Source organism: Dipodascopsis tothii (assembly GCF_038497935.1).
Source record: "Dipodascopsis tothii strain CBS 759.85 unplaced genomic scaffold V1510scaffold_8, whole genome shotgun sequence".
NCBI classification, from domain to species: Eukaryota; Fungi; Ascomycota; class Lipomycetes; order Lipomycetales; family Lipomycetaceae; genus Neoaidaea; species Neoaidaea tothii.
In genome coordinates this window covers 146,832-165,639 of record NW_027117992.1, presented here as the reverse complement: position 1 = coordinate 165,639, position 18,808 = coordinate 146,832, and the positions used below count along the sequence as shown (strand labels likewise).

The window sequence follows — 18,808 nt, the reverse complement described above, 5'->3', positions numbered from 1 at the left end:
GCCTGGAAGCCCGACGACTTCTCTCGCCGCCGCCCCGACCGGACCACAGACATGTCGCGCGCGCGCAGAATCGCCAAGGAGATCCAGGACGTCCGGCAGGACACGACGTCCGGCATTGGGCTCGAGATCGTCAACGAGTCGGACCTGTCGCACCTCAAGGGCTCGTTCGACGGGCCGCCGGGGACGCCGTACGAGGGCGCGCACTTTGTGATCGACATCCAGATCCCGGTGAGTGGACGGCGCGCGCGCTGCTGACGCCAGAACGAGTGTAAGTCCGGGGCCGGCCGCGCTGACCCAGACCCGTTCAAGCCGCCGAAGATGAAGTTCGACACGCGCGTGTACCATCCGAACATCTCGTCCCAGACGGGCGCCATCTGCCTGGACATGTACGTGCGCGCTCGACGCGACTGACGCCAGCCTGAAGGACACGTGGTCGCCGGTGCTGACGCTGCGGGCGTCGCTGATCTCGCTGCAGTCGCTGCTCAACTCGCCGGAGCCAAACAACCCGCAGGACGCCGAGGTTGCCCGCCACTACCTGTCGGACCGCGCGGGCTTCGACTCGACTGCGAGGTACGCGCGCGCGGGGACACGCTGACGCAGATACTGGGCCAAGGTCTACGCCGGCAAGGCCGCCGCGGGTAAGTGCGCGCGCGACGGCGCTGACCGCAGCCGACGTCGACCCGTGCGATCTCTACGGCATCGACCGCGCGGCGATCGCCCAGTTCGAGAACATGGGCTTCACCAAGGACGCGATCGTGGCGGCGATGCGGCAGCTGGGCATCAAGACCGTGCGCGAGAACGACGCGGAGACGGCCGAGCGCGTGGTGCAGAAGCTGCTGGGGTAGAGGCGCTGAGGCGCGGGCGGCGGCGCGGGCGAGCGTTGCCGGGGCAACGCGCCGCACCCGTGCGGCGCGCCCCGCACCGGCGCCGCGCCGCGCCGCACGCGCTGCGGCGCGCCGTTGCTCCGGCAACGCGCTGCGCCACGCCGCCCGCGCCACGCCGCCCGCGCCACGCCGCCGCACCCGCGCCACCACGCGCCCGCGCGACCACCCACCACCGCATATCTAAATAAACCTTGCTCCTCTGTGCCCCAAGCGCCACACATCACCAGGGATTGCGCCGTTTTAATCCACCGCGTGCCCTCTTCTCCGTAGAACCCCATCGATCATCCACCGTCGACGGTCGTTCTCCCCCATCCATCGGATTCGCCGCCGAATCCAGCCAGCAGCAGTCGCACGCACGACGCTCCGCGAGCGCAGCCATGGTACGCGGCCGCCCCGCCCGATCACGCTGACACACAGGGTCAAGGACAGTCGGGCCTGCCGCCGTCCGGCGCGGACGGCGACAAGGACAAGGACCACGCCAAGGTAAGCGCGGCGCAGGCGGATGGCTGACCGGCAGAAGAACGAGAGTAGGTGGTACCGCCGCCAGCGCTGACCGCAGAACCCAAGTACGAGCCGCCGCCGTCGACGCGCATCGGCAAGAAGAAGCGCAAGGGCCCCGATAGCTCGACCAAGCTGCCGACAGTGTATCCGACCACGCGGTGCAAGCTCAAGCTGCTCAAGATGGAGCGCATCAAGGACCACCTCCTGCTCGAAGAGGAGTTTGTGCAGAACCAGGAGCGGCTCAAGCCCACGGACGAGAAGGTCGCGGAGGAGCGCGGCCGCGTGGACGACATGCGCGGCACGCCGATGGGCGTCGGCACGATGGAGGAGATCATCGACGACGACCACGCGATCGTGTCGTCGACGACGGGCCCGGAGTACTACGTGTCGATCATGTCGTTCGTCGACAAGGACCTGCTCGAGCCGGGCTGCTCGGTGCTGCTCCACCACAAGGGCGTGTCGGTCGTGGGCGTGCTCCAGGACGACACGGACCCGATGGTGTCGGTGATGAAGATGGACAAGGCGCCGACCGAGTCGTACGCCGACATCGGCGGGCTCGAGTCGCAGATCCAGGAGATCAAGGAGGCGGTCGAGCTGCCGCTGACGCACCCCGAGCTGTACGAGGAGATGGGCATCAAGCCGCCCAAGGGCGTGATCCTGTACGGCGCGCCCGGCACGGGCAAGACGCTGCTGGCCAAGGCGGTCGCCAACCAGACCAGCGCCACGTTCCTGCGCATCGTCGGCAGCGAGCTCATCCAGAAGTACCTCGGCGACGGCCCGCGGCTGTGCCGGCAGATCTTCCAGGTCGCCGCCGACCACGCGCCGTCGATCGTCTTCATCGACGAGATCGACGCGATCGGCACCAAGCGCTACGACTCGACGTCCGGCGGCGAGCGCGAGGTCCAGCGCACCATGCTCGAGCTGCTCAACCAGCTCGACGGCTTCGACGACCGCGGCGACGTCAAGGTCATCATGGCCACCAACAAGATCGAGTCGCTCGACCCCGCGCTCATCCGGCCCGGCCGCATCGACCGCAAGATCCTGTTCGAGAACCCCGACCAGAACACCAAGCGCAAGATCTTCCAGATCCACACCGGCAAGATGTCGCTCGGCGGCGACGTCGACCTCGAGGAGTTCGTCGGCGCCAAGGACGACCTCTCCGGCGCCGACATCAAGGCCATCTGCACCGAGGCCGGTCTGCTGGCGCTGCGCGAGCGCCGCATGAAGGTCACTGCCCAGGACTTCCGCAGCGCGCGCGAGCGCGTCATGAAGAACAAGGTCGAGGAGTCGCTCGAGGGCCTCTACCTCTAAGCTACATATACATTGTCCTACCATTATTAACACTCGGCGTGCTCGGCGTGCGCCGCGGCCTTGGCCGACCCGCTGCTGGCCGCCCGCCACACGCTCTGCGCGACGCCCTTCTCGGTCCGCGCCGCGCGCTCGGCCTCCCACTCGGCGTACCGCGCCGGCCGCGCGATCTGCGTGGCCTCGGCCAGCCGGTGCACGCACACCGGCGGCCGCTCGGCAAAGAACAGGTCGATGTCCTCGAGCGTGCGGTTGGCGGTCTCGGGGTAGAACAAGTACGTGACCGGCACGAAGCTCGCCGAGATCGCCGCCCAGATCACCCAGAACCGCCACGAGAGCCGGTCGATGCCCACCGGCGTGATCTCCACGCACATGTAGTTGACGGCCCAGTTGGTCGCCGTCGAGATCGCCGTCGCCTTGGTGCGCACCTGCGTCGCGTTGATCTCGGTCGGGTACAGCCACGGCACGCCCAGGCAGCCCGAGCCGAAGAACGCGAAGAACAGGAAGAAGAAGGCGACGGCGGCGATGCCCAGCTTCTGCGCGTCCCCGGTCTCGGACATGGCCAGCAGGGCCGAGATGGCCACGAAGCACGCGCACACCCCGGCCGACGAGACCATCATCACCCGCCGCCGGCCGTACCGCTCGATCGTGTGCCACGACATGAGCGCAAACAGCAGGTAGTCCATCGCGCCGGCCGCGGCCAGGTACCGCGAAAGCTCCTCGGACGTGCCCACGGCGTGGATCAGGATGTAGGAGAAGTAGTACGACGTCACGTTGATGCCCGACAGCTGGTTCATGGCCTGCATGCCGGCGCCGAGGACCACCCGGCGGAGCATGCCGGGCGGGCCGCGGCCGCGGACGAGGTCGAGCCACGACGTCGGGTTGTCCTGCTCGGTGCGGACGACGGCCAGGATGGACTCGTACGTGGCCACGATCTCGGGGTCGTCCGAGCTGCGGTCGCGGCCGGCGAGCTTGACCAGCACGTCCATGGCCTCGGTCTTGTTGCCGCGGCGGATCAGCAGCCGCGGCGACTCGGGCAGGAACGGGCAGACGGCGAAGATGACGAGGGCGAAGACGAGCTGGAACGCGAGCGGGAACCGCCACGAGGCCGAGCCGCGCACGTACGACAGGCCGAGCGTCATCCAGTTGGAGAGCGCGAAGCCCATGATGCAGTTGGCCATCTGCAGGATGACGAGCTTGCCGCGGTCCTGGGACTTGACGGTCTCGCTCTGGTAGATGCCGGCGGTGGACGTGTTCATGCCGGTGCCGAGGCCGGCGACGACGCGGCCGGCGAACATGTGGGCGCGCGTGGTCGCGCACGACTGCACGATGGCGCCGACCGTGCTGGCGTCAGCGGGCGCGCGCGCGTACTTACATCCACACGGTGCCGACCATGAGCGCGCGGGGGCGGCCGAGCTTGTCGCCGGTGACCATGGTGCTGAGCGCGCCCACGAAGCAGCCGATGTTGTAGATGGACGTCATGGTCGCCGTGGTGTGCGAGTCGGGGTAGCCGAACTGGGCGAGGAAGTCGTCGCCGACGATGACGCCGCCAAAGACGCCCTGGTCGTAGCCGTAGAACGCGAGCACGGTGCAGGTCGCGACCGTGATCCAGCCGACGAGGGCCTCGCCGGAGCCGCCGAGGTATCGTTTGCCCATGGTGCGTGCGGCGCGGAAGATGCGCGCGCTGCCGCCTCGGCGCGCGCCTTTAAAGGCCGGCGCGGCCGGCCGGACGCGATTTCTGATCGGCCGGGCCGTTGTCCGGCGCGACGCGTGCGCGGCTTGTTTGCGCGTGGGCGCGGCCGCGGACGCCGCGCGCGACGCGGTGGCCCGGCGCGGCGGCGCGGCCGACGACGCCGACGCGGCGGGGCGCCGCGCGCTCGGTCCGAGCCCGCGAGAGCGCCGCACGCCGGTGCGGCGCGCTAGGGCCCGCGCGGCGGCCCGGCCGGCACAGAGTTTCGCGCGCGCGAGGCTAGCCGCTGCGACCGCTCCGGTGGACCCGCTAGACCGCAGCCGGCGCGCGGCGCCGTGCTGCTGGCGCCCACAAAGACGCTTGCGCGCGCGGTGCGACCTTGGGACGCTGCGGGCCGGGCGCCGGTGCCGGCCATCTGCCTCATTCGGAAAGGACCCGAAACCTTAACCGCAAACGTGGCGCCTGTCTTCCAGAATTTCCATGCCGCACGGCCTAGTTTGATGTGGCACGACCCGCCGCCAAACTAGCGCCGGCCGCCTGCATAAGGTTCGCCCTGGCTGTGCCGCGTGTAACAGTACCCGCGACCACCACGACGGCTGATTTCCAAAGCTTATGCGCTAGCGCGTGCCGGTGCATTCGTATTGCCCCCGACTGGGCCTAGTGTGCTGCGAACGGTCGTTTTTCCGAACGCCACCGCGGGTGCCAGCAGACGCGGTCCGGCCGGCTGCCGCCGCGGCCGGCCGCCGTGGCCGCCGCACCGCCTGGCCGCTGCGACGGCGCGCCCGCTGCCGTGGGCGAGGGGCACCCGCGGTCAGCCGCCGTGGCGGCACTAGCGGATCGGCCGTCTGGCGGCGTTTTCGTGCGTTTTCGTGCGTTTTCGTACCTGTTTCGCCCGATCCTCCCCGCCAGTCGGCCTTCGCCGTCGTGCCGTGGCTGCGCCGCGCCCGGCCGCGGCTGAACGCCGGCCAGGCTAGGCCGCGCTAACACCAGCAGTCACGCGCGCCCGCGCCCGCCATGCGCTATGACGGCTGGCGCCGTGCTGGCGAGGCGAATCGCGGCCGTCGAAATTGCCCTGACTCCGCCGGGCTGCTCTCGGCTGGCTCTCGCCGCGCGTCGCCTCCGTGCCGCCCCCGTGCAGGCATCCGCGCCGGATCCCTGTCGGGCCCTGGCCAGACCCCCGCATCTACTGTGTAATGTGCAAAGTCGTTGATCTAAAGTACAAACTCCCTCCGGTAAATACAAATGAAGATGTCTAGTGCGAGGCCTTCTCGTCGATCGACGTCGACTCGTCGACAATCTTGTCGGTGGCGACCGTGACCGGGACAGCAACGTCCATCGAGCGAATGTAGTTCTTGCGGCCGGTGACGATCCACGAGACCAGGCCAAAGATGAAGGTGATGCCAAAGGCAGCCGAGCAGTAGTTCATGTTGGTGCCGGTCACGGGCATGCTCGACGGCAGGAAGAACGTGGCCGACGTGAACGTCAGGAACGCAATCGCGACCCAGTTGCACAGGTAGCCCCACTTGCCGAGCGAGTAGTAGCCCGGCGTGAAGTTCTTGCGGCCGTGAATGACCAGGGTCACGATCGGCAGCAGGTACGACACGTACAGGCCGGCGGTGGCAATCGACATGACCGTGTTGAACGCCGTGCTGGAGCCAAAGTAGATCGCCGTGAAGGCGGCCTCGAAGAAGGCGGCGACCAGGATGGCGTAGATCGGCACGTCGTACTTCTCGTGGACGTGGCACAGGTACTTGGAGAACGGCATGGCGCCGTCACGGGCAAAGGCGTAGATCGAGCGCGAGCCCTCGGTCAGCAGCGCGTTGCCGGCAAAGACCTGGCAGATCAGGGTGATCATCTGCAGGCACGAGGCGCCGGCCTTGCTGTTGGTGGCGTCGTAGAAGATCTCGAGCAGCGGCACGCCGGTCTTCGTGCCCTGGACCTTCTCCTGGTCGACCAGGCAAAACAGCAGAGCGATGATGTACACGACGCCGGTGAAGAAGCCGATGATGACCGACAGGACCATGGCGCGCGGCGCCTCGCGGGTAGCGTTGTGCAGCTCCTCGGACATGTGCGCCGGCGCGTCGTAGGCCGCCAGCGCGTACGCCGACTGCAGGATGCCCAGAATGACGACCATGCCCTTGTTGGACCAGCCCGACTCGGCAAAGAAGCCGGTGAAGACAAAGCTGGCGTCGCGCTTGCTGTCGGTCACAGCCAGCAGCACGACCGTCGAGATGACGAAGCCGCCGATCGACCACCACAGGGCCACGTCGTTGATCTTGTGCAGCAGGCGGTTGCCAAAGATGTTGACAAACACGAAGATCACGTCAAACGCCCACGTGTACAGCACGACGTGGAACGGCTTGACCTCGTAGCTGTCGTTGTTGAGGATCGTGATGCCCGCGATGAACGAGCCGACCTGGAAGAGCGCGGTCGAGCCCAGGCAGACAATGCCGGCCAGCTGGATCCAGCCAGTGATGTACGACAGGCCGCGGCCCCACGACTTGAAGTTGGTGATGAGCAGGACCCACGAATACTGGCCGCCCGCGACCGGGTACGCCGAGCAGATCTCGGCCATCGAAAGCACCACAAACATCGAGAAGAAGCAGACGCCGATCCAGCCCCAGAACAGCACCGCCGGGCCGCCGTTGAGCATGGCCGATGTGAGCGAGGCGCCAATGGCGGTCCAGCACGTCAGGATAGCAAACGCAAAGCCGATCATCGACAGCAGCGAGAAGCTGCGCTTGAGCTCGGCCTTGTAGCCGAGCTCGCCCAGCTGGGTGTCGTCCTGCTGGTCGGTGTGCGTGCGGGGGTCCTCAGAGAAGTCGATGGTCGACATGGTGTGTAGATGTATAGATGCTTTCCGCAAGTGAAGAGATCAATTCCGCCAGTCAAGGGGAAGAGTGTGAACAAGTGGGGAGCAGGATGGGGAGCAGACGAGTATAAATATGCCCGGCGAGCGAGGGCCTGTATACGGCGGTTTCAATTCGACTAGCTTGACCGCGCGCGCTCTTGGGGCGAAATCCTGATTTGGATCGATCGAGTAAACGTATCAGGCGCGAGAGATAGCTAATGCGAATAGACGACTGCGCAGAATTTCAGGCCGCAGCGTAGTTCGAAGCGCTGCCCGAATTTTATTTTCTAGCGCACATTGGCCTCTGGGCGTGAGATAAAGCAGGGCCGCGGAGGATTAGGTTATCAAGCTGCGAATTAGGTTACAGACTCCAGCTTTGACCCCCCGGGATCAGACGAACGCGGAGGACCTCGACAGGCCAGTCGACCGACGGGCAATGGTGGCGCTTCTCGGTCCCTCGACCCGGGTCCGGTGGTCCACGCTGGCGCCGGGTTGGCACGCCGGATCAGCCGGTGCCCTGGACAGCCGTCGGCCAGCTGTTTGTGACGGCTGCAGCGGAGTCATGCAACACGAAGCTTAATGTGTACTTTTCCGCTTTTAGCAAGAAGGCAAAAGCTTTGCGCCGCCCGCCTGGGCCTGCTAGCTTGGCCATTGCTCGGTGCTTTAGCCGACTTCCAGTCGAGCCATACCTTTCGGGTAGCCCACGAGCAGTCGGGCCATAGACGACGCTGCCTGCTATCAGCTCGGCCGGCCGGGTGCGCTGCCGCCCTGGCGAGCGCAGATAGAAAATGCACTGGTACCGGGTCGGAAGTCCACATCCAGGCTAGCGGCGCATTGGGACCACACTAATTTCCGCTTGCGGTCGTCATAGCGCCGCCACACGCATATGTATGCCTCGTCGCCGCACTTATGCAAAACACTAGTCTGCACCTGGTACCTGCGCCCACCCGTCATGTGCCTCTAACAGTACTAGGGTTCCGCTAGCTCCCGCTAGCTCCCGCCGTCAGCCCTCTGCGGACATGACCCGAGGCCGCAAGCGTCTCCTGCAGCTTAATCAAGGGAAATGAAAGATTCGTCGGCCGGCCTGCCGACGGGTCTAGTCGTCGGCATCCTAGCTGACTGCTCGCGTGGACTCGCCGCAGCCACTGGGTATGGATAGCCGTAAGGCAAAGGATATTGGACCATTGGCGTTGCGCCACAATGTGTCAAGAGAGCTTAATGGCGCCACCGTACCTGTACCCTCGCTGTAATGGGAATGTGGCGCGACTTGGCTTTTCTGCCCGCTGCCGCCACACTACCGCCGACATCGGCGGAGACGCTTGTGTACAAAAAATGCTGCGCCGTGCGACGGTCGTGTGAGTCCTCCGACCATCCTTTGGCGCCCCCCCCCGATTCCCCTCTGCAACGTAGTGCACTCCCAGGACCGCAAAGCTCTCTAGCCGCATTGCGCATACGTATGCAGGTCTGCTATCGTCGTACGCGCCCGCCAACCAGGGTTTGTAGATAACACGCCGACGTCGGAACGCCGGTGGAACTAGAGCTCACCAAAAACAAATCTGTTCCGTCATCCCCCGAAGCCGGCCCTTAGTCTGGCCGTCTTATCTGCAAAGTAGCTGCAGACGACCGGTGAGCGATTGCGGAGGCTGCTATCGACCCCGGACACCCATCTGCTGCCCCTCCAGCCCTTTGTTTCCCGTCCAAGGCCTGGCGGTCCCCTGGCGGCGCGCGACAACACCCATGCGATCGGAAAAACTCGGTGGCCCGAGCTTTAGCCTGCGTTCCGAGCTCGGAACGAATTTGGCGTGGTGGCTTGTGTCCTGTCGCTACGGTATAGTCGTCTTGGTTTAGCTATCGAGGTCTCCACAGCGCACTAGCTCCAATAGGCAACCTTTCGCACTGCTATCGACGCCCGCGGAGCCATCTCTGGCTTCCGAAATGTGATAGCTGGTGATTGTTGTCGGCGAGGCAATTATCGACACCTGCTAGCTGGTGCCGCACGCCAAGATCGGGGTTGGCGCTGGTCAAGCCCGCTAAATTGTTGCATGATAGAGCGCCAGCAATTGCCGTGCGGTGTGCACTATCGCTCTAATTGCGCCGGATTGTGATTGCTGTATCAGTCTTGGCTAGGAGATTGCCGCAGCCGCTGCCGGAGGGCGCGCGCCAGAAATGTCTGCCGGAGGGCGCGCGCCAGAAATGTCTGCCGGCGGGCGATAGCCAAATTGAGAGCGGGACACGGGATAGAGACGGAGGCGGTGCGCATTTTGGCTACGATCTATGAAGACGGCTACTGGATCTCTGCAAGCCGCCTTGTCTGCGAAGTCCTGTGCTCTGCACAAGCGAATGCATGGGACACTGATGAGCGATTAGTGAAAAGCCTCAGAGTCACGCGCTCTACAATAGGCCGGTGGTCTGGCAAACGCTTATGAGATCTGTGGGGAGGTCTGAGGAGTCATGTGTCGCCAAATTACGTAGACGATTGGCGCCGGAGCAAAAGAGGTCCCGCTTTGATCGCCACCCAAATTGGGCCGGCAACCTTCCAGGTTATACGGCGTCTGATTCTACAGCAGAGTACCTGCTCGGTTGTACATCGGCAGCCTATAAGTTCAAAAGGCTGGGGGGTCGCAGCGGGCAGCCGGAAGGACCTCATCCCCACATCATGCATTGTGCGACAGCCCTCCCAACCCCCGCAGCACACCTCTTCTGTCGAACCGTGAACAGCTCCAGCGCGCGGAGAATGCCAGATACACTTTCCGGACACGCGGCCTTGTGCCAGCTACTCGGAAACCACACGAGCAGACACGAGCAACCACAGTAATTCGTGTACTGCGAACAGGCGTTACCAGAACTATGAGTATCGTGCAGCACAAGGTAACAACATAATGCAACAAAGCAATGCGTGGCTGCGTCTACAAGTAGCCGAGCTACAAGCAAACGCGACAAGCAATTGTGACGCTGTACGCGACAAGCTGCGTGCACAAAGAGCATAAACCAAACGGCTATATGTGTCACGTGACTATTACCCGGAGTAGCGATTTCCGAATGCTGCGCTGGCTAGCAGCAGGTGCAGCGAACGCAAGGTGCTGGCCGGCCTCAGAAGCGGTAGCATCCCTCTGTCAGCCACTGTCGTCACAGCTGCGACAGGCCGGCGCTATCAGCCGCGCGCAACCCAACAAATTCACCAGGAGCTACTTTTCCGCCCCTCAGGGTGTTGATCCGGCGTCGTGGTGCGACGCGATCCGCCAGCGCGACCCGTTACCCGTCTACTCACGTACCCGCTACCTACCGGGTCGCGCACTGACGACCCGTCACCTATAGACCCGTCATCGGTCGACCCGCCGGCAATTGACCCGGCTAGTCTCGACCCGTTACTAGCCTGTCATTCCTACCCGTTACCCGTCTGCGTTCTGACCCGAGGCACAGCCACGATTGTTACCTGCTGCGACCCACCTCGACCCATAACCTGTCGGCGTTACTTGGACCTGGTCCTGTAACCCAGCTCTCCTGGCTCGAACAGGGCCGACCCGTAACCCGTTGCTCACACGTGCGACCCACCAACTACAGCGAACTCCTGACGACGTCACCAAGACCTCTAGCCGTGCGCGTGTCAGATAAGCCGGGCGCAGCCCGTAACCTAGAGCACCGCCCTTGCCGTCCGTCCGGGGGCACAATATAGGCTTCTGAGCCATTGGCAGCCACGCCGGCTCAGCCAATTGACCCGCCGTCTCCTGGCGGAGTGCGGCCCGGTGGACGGCCGCAGCCCGGGTAACATTCGAGCGGCTTCCGCGTTACGTAACCTGAAACCCGCCCAGTAGGCGGGTAACGCCCTCTATGACGTCGAGGTATTGCCCAATCGGATCGGCTAGGCACGGTGTTACCCGCGTATCATGCCCTAAGCCCAATTCCCGCCCGCCGCGTTGCACCGAGTAGGAATAGGACGGTGCGAATTCAGGTCCCTCGCTACGCCGGATTGGGCCAGTCCTACCGCTCTCCCGCGCAATTCCACGCATCCGCCGAAGAGACCACCAGTCCACGCCAGGTGCGTCGACTAGGGCAGGCGGGTAGGCGGGCGGCAGAGGCGGGCCGGGCGGGGTCTGCGCGTACGGGCAAGGTCATGCGGGAACAATGCCCAAGATGGCGGTCCAACAACAGCCAGATCGTAGCCGAGGCCGCAGACGCGGCCAGAGCTCTCGGCTGCAGCAGGATGCCGGGCGGCGCCAGCCGAGTACAGCGCGGCAGGGCGGCGCCAGCGGGCCGCCGGCGGCCGGGCGTGCGTGGGCAGATCGTCGGCGTGGCCCTCGTGCAGCTAGCGGAAAGTTACAGGCAGTCGCGAGCCTGGGCAGATTAGATTTCTAGGCAACGAATATAAATAGGCCCGGGGCCGCAGAGAACAGAGACCATCCCATAAGTACATCTGCAACCATGGTTTACCCCGAGACGTTTGAAGGATTCGCTGTCCACGACAGCAAGAACTGGCAGAAGCTCGAGAAGATCGAGTACAAGCCGAAGCCGTTCGGCGAGTACGACATCGACATCAAGATCGAGGCCTGCGGTGTGTGCGGCTCGGACGTCCACACCGTTTCGGGCGGCTGGGGCGACGCCCCTCTGCCGCTCGTTGTTGGCCACGAGATCGTTGGCAAGGCGATCAAGGTCGGTGACAAGGTCTCCACCGTTAAGGTTGGCGACCGCGTGGGAGTCGGTGCTCAGATCTGCTCGTGCATGGAGTGCACGTTCTGCAAGAACAACAACGAGAACTACTGCCCCCAGTGGATCGACACTTACGGCGCCAAGTACCCTGACGGCACCCTTGCGCACGGCGGCTACGCCTCGCACATTCGTGCCCACGAGTACTACACCTTCAAGATCCCTGAGGCCATCGAGACGTCGCTGGCGGCGCCGATGCTGTGCGCTGGCATCACTTCGTACTCGCCTCTGGTCCGCAACGGTGCTGGTCCCGGCAAGAAGGTCGGCATTGTCGGCATTGGCGGCATCGGCCACTTTGGCGTGATGTTTTCCAAGGCTCTTGGTGCCCACACCGTCGCCATCTCGCGTACCGACGCGAAGAAGGAGGACGCCTTCAAGCTGGGAGCCGATGAGTTCATCCGCACCTGCGACGAGGACTGGGCCAAGCCCCACAAGATGACCTTCGACCTGATCGTCAACTGCGCCAACTCGGACACCAACTTCGACGTCAACGCGTACCTGTCGCTGCTGACCGTCGGTGGCCGCTTCATCAACGTCGGTCTGCCTGAGGGCGAGGGCTACCGTGTCAAGCCCATGACCCTGCTGACCAACGCTGCGCTGATCGGCTCGTCGCACATTGGTTCGCGCAAGGAGATCCTCGAGATGCTCGACCTGGCTGCCACCCAGGGCATCAAGTCGTGGGTTGAGACCATCCCGATCTCTGCTGAGGGCTGCTCGCAGGGCCTGACCAAGTGCCACGACAACAAGGTGAAATACCGTGTGACGCTGGTCGACTACGAAAAGGCCTTTGGCGCGTAAGCGCGGCCTCTCTGTACATTGAGATAAATGAAATAATGCGACGATCTATTGACGTGGGTAAATCGTAGACGTGCTGCCTGGCGCGGTTGAGGGGTTTGGCAGCCACGGGAGCGCTCAATTGGTCCGACGCGGACTCCGTGCCGCGCGCCGTGCCGCGCGCTGTCAGCCGCTTGCCGATATGGAACAGGGTGGAATGCTCGGGACAAGAGTTAATCCGAGCGTTGCTATCCGTCGTCACAGCAAGGAAGCTAATGCGCAATTTCAGACGCACTAATGCAGGTTTCATGCGCTGCCCGCCTAATTTCCCACCGTCCTCCTGCCCTAAACCAGGGCGAGCTTAAACGGTCCAATCCGACGATCGATGCTTCTGCTTTGGGCAGTCTGCGTCACTCGGGTCCGTTGCGTTTAGCGTACGACGTCATGGTCGTTTGCCAGCTGGGGCGGCGCAGCCGCGCGGTAGGTGCCGGCAGCTTGTAGGCACGTGACTATGTGGCGTGCGGCGCGTCCGTGCGCGCATCGAACATCACGCGCAGGTGACAGCTGCGATGCCCTGTCCAGGGACAGGCACCTGTCAATGGCGAACCGAGTGGCACGCGGTCGTAGACGACGTCTGTGCGTACGCACGGCGATCCGGGGCCGCACGGGTCCCCGCGCTCACGCGGCGACCTTGGCGGTTGCCGCCCTGGGTCTATAAGAACGCTCGACCTCCGAGCCCAACGGCGCACGCACAACGCGACGCCGCAGCCAGGCCAGGCCAGCGTCGGCAGCACCGGCCCGGCAGCTGGCTGCAGGCCGCAAGGCTGGCCTGCGCCTCCACCGCCACTCTTCCCCGGCCCCGACGCGTGGCTCTTTCTTGCTCTTCTTTGTCGACTCGCGATCCCGACCAAGCCGCCGCCTAAATAGCCCCGGCTGCCGTCGTTGGCCTTCGTCGTCGCCATGTTCCGACAACTGTACGCTAACCACCGGCATGACCTCACGGTCATCGGCGTCTGCGTGTTCATTTCGCTGGCGTCGCTCATCTACGGCATGGACGGTGGCTACCTCTCGGGCGTCCTCGAGATGCCCGCGTTCAAGCGCACATATGGCGAGCAGCTGCCCGACGGATCCTACTATCTTGTCAGTTTCTTCTGTGGGTATTGCTGAGCGAATCTGACCGGCAGCCGAGTGGTAAAATGTCGCTGATGACGTCGCTGCCGTACGCGGGTCATCTCGCCGCCGCACTCGGCAGTGGCTACCTCGGCGACCGGCTCGGCCGCCGGGCAGGCCTAGCGCTCACCTGCGTCTGCTCGATAGTCGGCGTGTTTATCCAGATCTTCACGACGTCCCAGGCCGTCTTCATCCTCGGCCGCTTCTTTAACTGTACGTGCCGGTTGAGTGGGCTAACCCCAGACATTTCTATCGGGCTTTCCAACGTTCTGGCGCCTGTATACCAGACTGAGGTTGCCCCGCGCTCGATTCGCGCGGCCATGGTGACCACGTACCAGTTCAACATAGTCTCGGGCTCGTTTCTGGTTTCGATTATCAACAATTTCACGTCCAAAATTGCCGGAAACGCGTCGTTTCGGATCCCCATCGGACTGCTGCTCGTGCCGCCGTGCATCATCCTGCCCGGCCTGCTGTTTGTACCCGAGTCGCCGCGCTGGCTGGTCCGCAAGGGCCGTCGGGCGGCTGCCCGTAAAGCCGTGGCCTTTCTCTACGGGCGCGATCCTGCCTTTGATCCCGACGCCCACATAGACCAACTGACTGTGGCTGTGCACGAGCAGGATGTGGTGGCCCACAAAGTGTCGTACGCAGACTGTTTCCGCGGCACGAACCGCCGCCGGACGCTGCTGGCCTGTATGATCCACTTTTGGCAGCCGCTGTCCGGCCTGGGCTTCGTGTTCAACTACGGTACCATCTTCTTCCAAGAAGTTCACGTGAGCAACCCGTTCGTGACGACCATCATCACCAGCGTGGTCAACATCGTCGGCACTGTGGTCTCGTTCTTTCTCGTCGATCGCGTCGACCGCCGCCGGCTGCTGCTCATCGGCAGCGTCGTCATGTTTATCGGGCACTTCTTTGTGGGCGTGTGTGGCGTCGCAGCCGAGCGCATTTCGGCTGCTGCTGGCAATGACCACGCTGCCATGATCTGCATCATTGTCTTCATCGAGACCTACGTGTTTGGTCTGTCCATTGCCTGGGGACCCTTGTATGTGTGTATGCATTCTGTGCTAACTTCAGAACCTGGGTGGTGGCCTCGGAGATCTCGGCCAGCGACGTCCGCGAGAAAACGCAGTCGCTGGCTGTCGGAACCAACATTCTCATCTCTTGGATAGTCACGTTCACCCTGCCGTACCTGCTTAATGCAGACAAGGCCGGCCTGGGGCCAAAAGTCGGCTTCATTTACGCCGGATTCATCCTCGGCGGCGCTGTCTGCGTATACCTCTTTTTGCCAGAGCTGCGTGCGCGGCCGCTCGAGGAAATCGACGAGATGTTCGAGAAGAAGCTGCCGAGCCGCAAGTTCAAACGTGAGTTTATGTGTGAGCAAGCTGACCCCAGACTATACGGCAGAGGAAGCCTTGGAAATTGTCGAAGGCCTGACGGCCGAGGACATTGAAAAGGGAACGACAGCAGCTGAGGCTACCGTCGTCTGTAAATAGATCATTTTTTGGGAGGCGTTTGGAAGAACGAAGTAATGCTAGATTGTTTTTCAGGTGTCTTGGTGACCGGACTTTTGACCGAGGGTGCGGTCCGGACTCGTTTGGGGGTACGTGGTTCTTCCAGCTTGACTGGAGTTCCAGGCTCGTCTTTGACGACGATTTTGGGTTCCAGCTCGTCTGCTTTGACGCCCTTAGATTTGCCTTCATCGCGTTCGGCATCGTCTTCAGCCTTAATTACTGTCTTGGCCTCGGTCTTCGCTTGGGCCCCTGCCTCAGACTTTAGTTCTCCATCCGCCGTTCGTTTGCCAAAAAAGTTCGCCAGACTATTCTTGGGCTCGGCAGTAAGCAGTTCACCCTCGCGGGGACCGTCCAGAAAGTATTCGTACGGCGTGCACTTGATGGCGGTCCGTACCCATTCGTCGCTGTTGACCAGCCGGGTCTGCGGAAAGTCGAGGACCACGGTCGGATCCAGCCACTTGGTGGCCTGGATTCCTGGCTCGATCACAAGAGGCATCCGCTCGTGCAGATACTTGAGACTGGGCGGTGCCTCGGTCGTTAGGATACTGAAGGTGTAGGACTCGCCCTGGGAGGTGTGCGTGGACGAGTAGAGACCGGCCAGATATAGTAGACTGCCGTCGGCAGGCCGCACATAGTATGCCACCTTCTTGCCACCCTCGTAGCGCCATTCATAGTAGCCCTCGACTGGGACGAGGCATCGTCTTGTGCGGAATGCCGAGTTCCACATTTTGGACGACAGGCTGTCGGTCCGAGTGTTGATCAGCGCTCGGCCGGTGGTCTTGCTCTGGCCACGATCGTTGGCCCAAAACGGCTCAAATCCCCACCGCATAGCTTTGAGAGCGAGCTTGTGGCTTGTTCTGGTCTGGAAGTACACCGGGCGGTTCGTGGCGGGTCGAGCGTTGTTGCTGCTGTCAGGGTGTTCCAGAAAGCGACTTACGTTGGAACAGTCGAGTCGTCGTCCGAGAACATCTCGTCGATGTGCATGTTATCCTGACTCATCCGCTGGCGCAGCGCGCGCAGATTCTACGGTCAGTCCTGGATCGGAGCTGCTTACCATCGCCATGCTGTACCGGCCGCACATTGTGTATGAAGGACAGGTCTACTGCTAGCTCGAGACATCAAAGGTCATCTGCACGTCACGTGCGACACAGCCCGAACTCCCAAAGTCCCAAGAGCCCCTGAAACTAAGGATACCAATGCATCGCTTGGGCCACTTTGCAGTGGCACTCAAGTTACTACCAAGTCTGTAATGTTTATAATGCTCTTGATTGATACACCGATTGCTACAATGATATAGTTTCTATATACATTGTTCGGATTACAAGTATTCAATCTATCTAATCGTGTCCTGTCCAGGTCCGGTATTCGGTAATGTCCTCGATTCTCAACTCGGGTTGAGAGTCTCCAGTTCTCTTATCCAACGGCTGCTCCTTTGCGGAAGGGCGCCAGGGTTATGCCAAAAGAAAACAAGTTAATGTTTCTTGAAGGTATCAGCTGAGGTTACTGGCCACGAGAGCAGCCAGCAAAGGTAAAGTGTCAGTGCAACCAAGACTTACGACTATCGTTAATGCTTCATAAGGTAGGACTTGTGAGCAGAGTAACAATCGGCCGCGTCCGTGTTTTCGCAGATTGACTTGGTGAGGAGAATCGAGGACAAACCTGGTCAGGAACACTTCCAATTGACAGTTCCACCGGACACTATTCGGATCGTGCATTCAACTGGTGACTTCCCGAGGATGCAGGGAATCGAAAATGTTCCAACCTCAACTTCCGCCCACCGCATTTCAGCTAGACAATAACTCTTTAATGGCGGGGCCGTACTTCACAGTCTTCCTTGAATCCTGTGTATAGCAAATCTTGCAAGTACTTCAACCACCCGCCGAGTCTCACATGGAACCGAAGAACTCATGTGGTGCCTAGGCCGCAGTCAGACCTGTTCCCCTAATAGCAAGTGCATTATGTGGCGCCGACAATGAATCCCATCTGACTATGTGTTCATCATGTCTTTATTGCAGTCCAATGCGGGCTTAGAAGGTTCACATTCAAGAGATCTGTGGGCACGTTCTCCCATAAGGTCAAACATGCCACTCTGCAGCCAGTGAGGTTCCGTAGAGGGACAAAGTCGATTCGAAGATCCATCAGTTTTTCGGCCCATCTTATTGGCAACCCAGCAGGAAGCTATAAGCATGAAACTAGAATGATGCCCAGAGGAAAGGGGACGTCTCGAATAGTGTATCGGGGACCTGCGCATGTCAGAATTCCTTTCCACCAAGGACCAGAAGCCGAAGCCGCCCGGCCCTTGTGGGTTTGTTCAAGTGGAGGACTTGAAGAGTGCCATTTGTGATTCTTTACCGCTCGATGCGGTTTCTTTTTGAAATCAGGCCATGTTCAGAGCTGTTTGTCTGAGATCAGAAGTCTCTTGAGTATTGTAAGACTTGATGACGAGAGTAACATCGGGCTGTGGGACGCTCTATTTATATTTTTTTGGGCCGGGTCTGATCAACAGGACGGAGTATGGCGAGGGCTACTGGGCAGGAGGGACTGATTACGGTGGGCGAATAAACAAAGTCACCGTCTGTTTGGGTCGCGTTGCGCGTACGGGGTGCGCGGTCCAAACGCAAACGAGATTACACGGCGCGACTTTTGTTTGGCTTGTCACACCTGCCGGTTGCGACGGCAGCGCCGCACCAGACGCGGCTTGAAGCTCAGGAGTCTGGCGCTGGGCTTGTAGGCTTGTGCGGGCTGGTGCGGCTGCTTGGGGTGGCGGCGTGTAGGGTGTTGTTCGACGCGCCAGAGTGCCGCCGCCCACCTGCCGACGGCTGTTGCGCCGGCTGGACGTCGCAGCGCGGTGAGGGTCTGAACCGCTGCTGGAGCGCTGTTTTTGCCACACAGTGTAGCGCGCCGTGTCACATCTCCTAGAGATGATCACCGCGGTCGCATGACTGTGTCTCAGCCGCAGCACAAAGTTTGCGCGACTGCGGCGTGATTCATCCCCTTGGGCCCAGCGGACTGGAAAGCTGATCATCACAGCGAAAGAGCGCCGGAGCAAGCCGGATCAACCGCACGCGTGTTGATCCGACGACCCCGCCCGCTCTGGCTCTGTAGCCATAGTCACTTGGCCAATCAGATCCCCTCGTGTTGCCAGAGGCGGTTGATCCGCTCAGCCGCCATGCAGCCGCCACCGTTGGGGGTCTCCGGCAGTCCCCGTACAGCAGCTTCTGCGCGTATCAAGACGGCTGGACCTGACATTGCCGCCAAAGCAGCGCATCAGACAGACCAGAGAAGAAACCGCAAGATCGCAATTTGCGCCGACTGTAATCGGCGCAAGAGCGTCTAGAACGATAGGAGCAGACGGCAGACGAGCCTGTATTTATATTTCGTATCAGGAGCCCGTTGGCAAATGGACTGGGCTACGGGGTGA

General features: G+C 62.1%; 7 protein-coding genes across 7 annotated transcripts; 4 read left to right on the top strand and 3 right to left on the bottom strand.

The window, feature by feature from the left end:
• The first annotated feature begins 46 nt into the window (after positions 1-46).
• V1510DRAFT_413743 (ubiquitin-conjugating enzyme/RWD-like protein) lies at positions 47-888 on the top strand. The gene is made up of 6 exons (XM_066933288.1): positions 47-228; positions 262-268; positions 299-386; positions 418-570; positions 601-638; positions 670-888. The coding sequence occupies exons 1-6, from the start codon at positions 52-54 to the stop codon at positions 843-845; spliced, it is 639 nt and encodes a 212-aa protein (XP_066790078.1). The 5' UTR covers positions 47-51; the 3' UTR covers positions 846-888.
• A 210-nt stretch (positions 889-1,098) lies between these two features.
• On the top strand, positions 1,099-2,803 carry V1510DRAFT_413738 (P-loop containing nucleoside triphosphate hydrolase protein). The gene is made up of 4 exons (XM_066933287.1): positions 1,099-1,264; positions 1,302-1,367; positions 1,402-1,411; positions 1,444-2,803. Exons 1-4 carry the CDS (start codon positions 1,262-1,264, stop codon positions 2,694-2,696), a joined length of 1,332 nt encoding a protein of 443 aa, XP_066790077.1. The 5' UTR covers positions 1,099-1,261; the 3' UTR covers positions 2,697-2,803.
• V1510DRAFT_429155 (MFS sugar transporter) lies at positions 2,697-4,433 on the bottom strand. Its single transcript, XM_066935302.1, has 2 exons — positions 4,066-4,433; positions 2,697-4,034 (listed from the first exon to the last, which is right to left on the bottom strand). The coding sequence occupies exons 1-2, from the start codon at positions 4,344-4,346 to the stop codon at positions 2,723-2,725; spliced, it is 1,593 nt and encodes a 530-aa protein (XP_066790076.1). The 5' UTR covers positions 4,347-4,433; the 3' UTR covers positions 2,697-2,722.
• Positions 4,434-5,571: 1,138 nt separating this feature from the next.
• Positions 5,572-7,508, bottom strand: V1510DRAFT_413734 (Hnm1p). The gene has a single exon (XM_066933286.1). The coding sequence runs from the start codon at positions 7,214-7,216 to the stop codon at positions 5,633-5,635; it is 1,584 nt and encodes a 527-aa protein (XP_066790075.1). The 5' UTR covers positions 7,217-7,508; the 3' UTR covers positions 5,572-5,632.
• Positions 7,509-11,625: 4,117 nt separating this feature from the next.
• On the top strand, positions 11,626-12,793 carry V1510DRAFT_413728 (chaperonin 10-like protein). The gene has a single exon (XM_066933285.1). The coding sequence runs from the start codon at positions 11,651-11,653 to the stop codon at positions 12,728-12,730; it is 1,080 nt and encodes a 359-aa protein (XP_066790074.1). The 5' UTR covers positions 11,626-11,650; the 3' UTR covers positions 12,731-12,793.
• Positions 12,794-13,666: 873 nt separating this feature from the next.
• On the top strand, positions 13,667-15,326 carry V1510DRAFT_362765 (general substrate transporter; the record flags this gene model as incomplete). The annotated part of the gene is made up of 4 exons (XM_066931102.1): positions 13,667-13,846; positions 13,891-14,089; positions 14,120-14,918; positions 14,951-15,326. 4 exons carry the CDS (start codon positions 13,667-13,669, stop codon positions 15,324-15,326), a joined length of 1,554 nt encoding a protein of 517 aa, XP_066790073.1.
• On the bottom strand, positions 14,910-16,425 carry V1510DRAFT_442897 (uncharacterized protein). Its single transcript, XM_066935654.1, has 2 exons — positions 16,325-16,425; positions 14,910-16,292 (listed from the first exon to the last, which is right to left on the bottom strand). Exons 1-2 carry the CDS (start codon positions 16,384-16,386, stop codon positions 15,371-15,373), a joined length of 984 nt encoding a protein of 327 aa, XP_066790072.1. The 5' UTR covers positions 16,387-16,425; the 3' UTR covers positions 14,910-15,370.
• Positions 16,426-18,808: the final 2,383 nt, after the last annotated feature.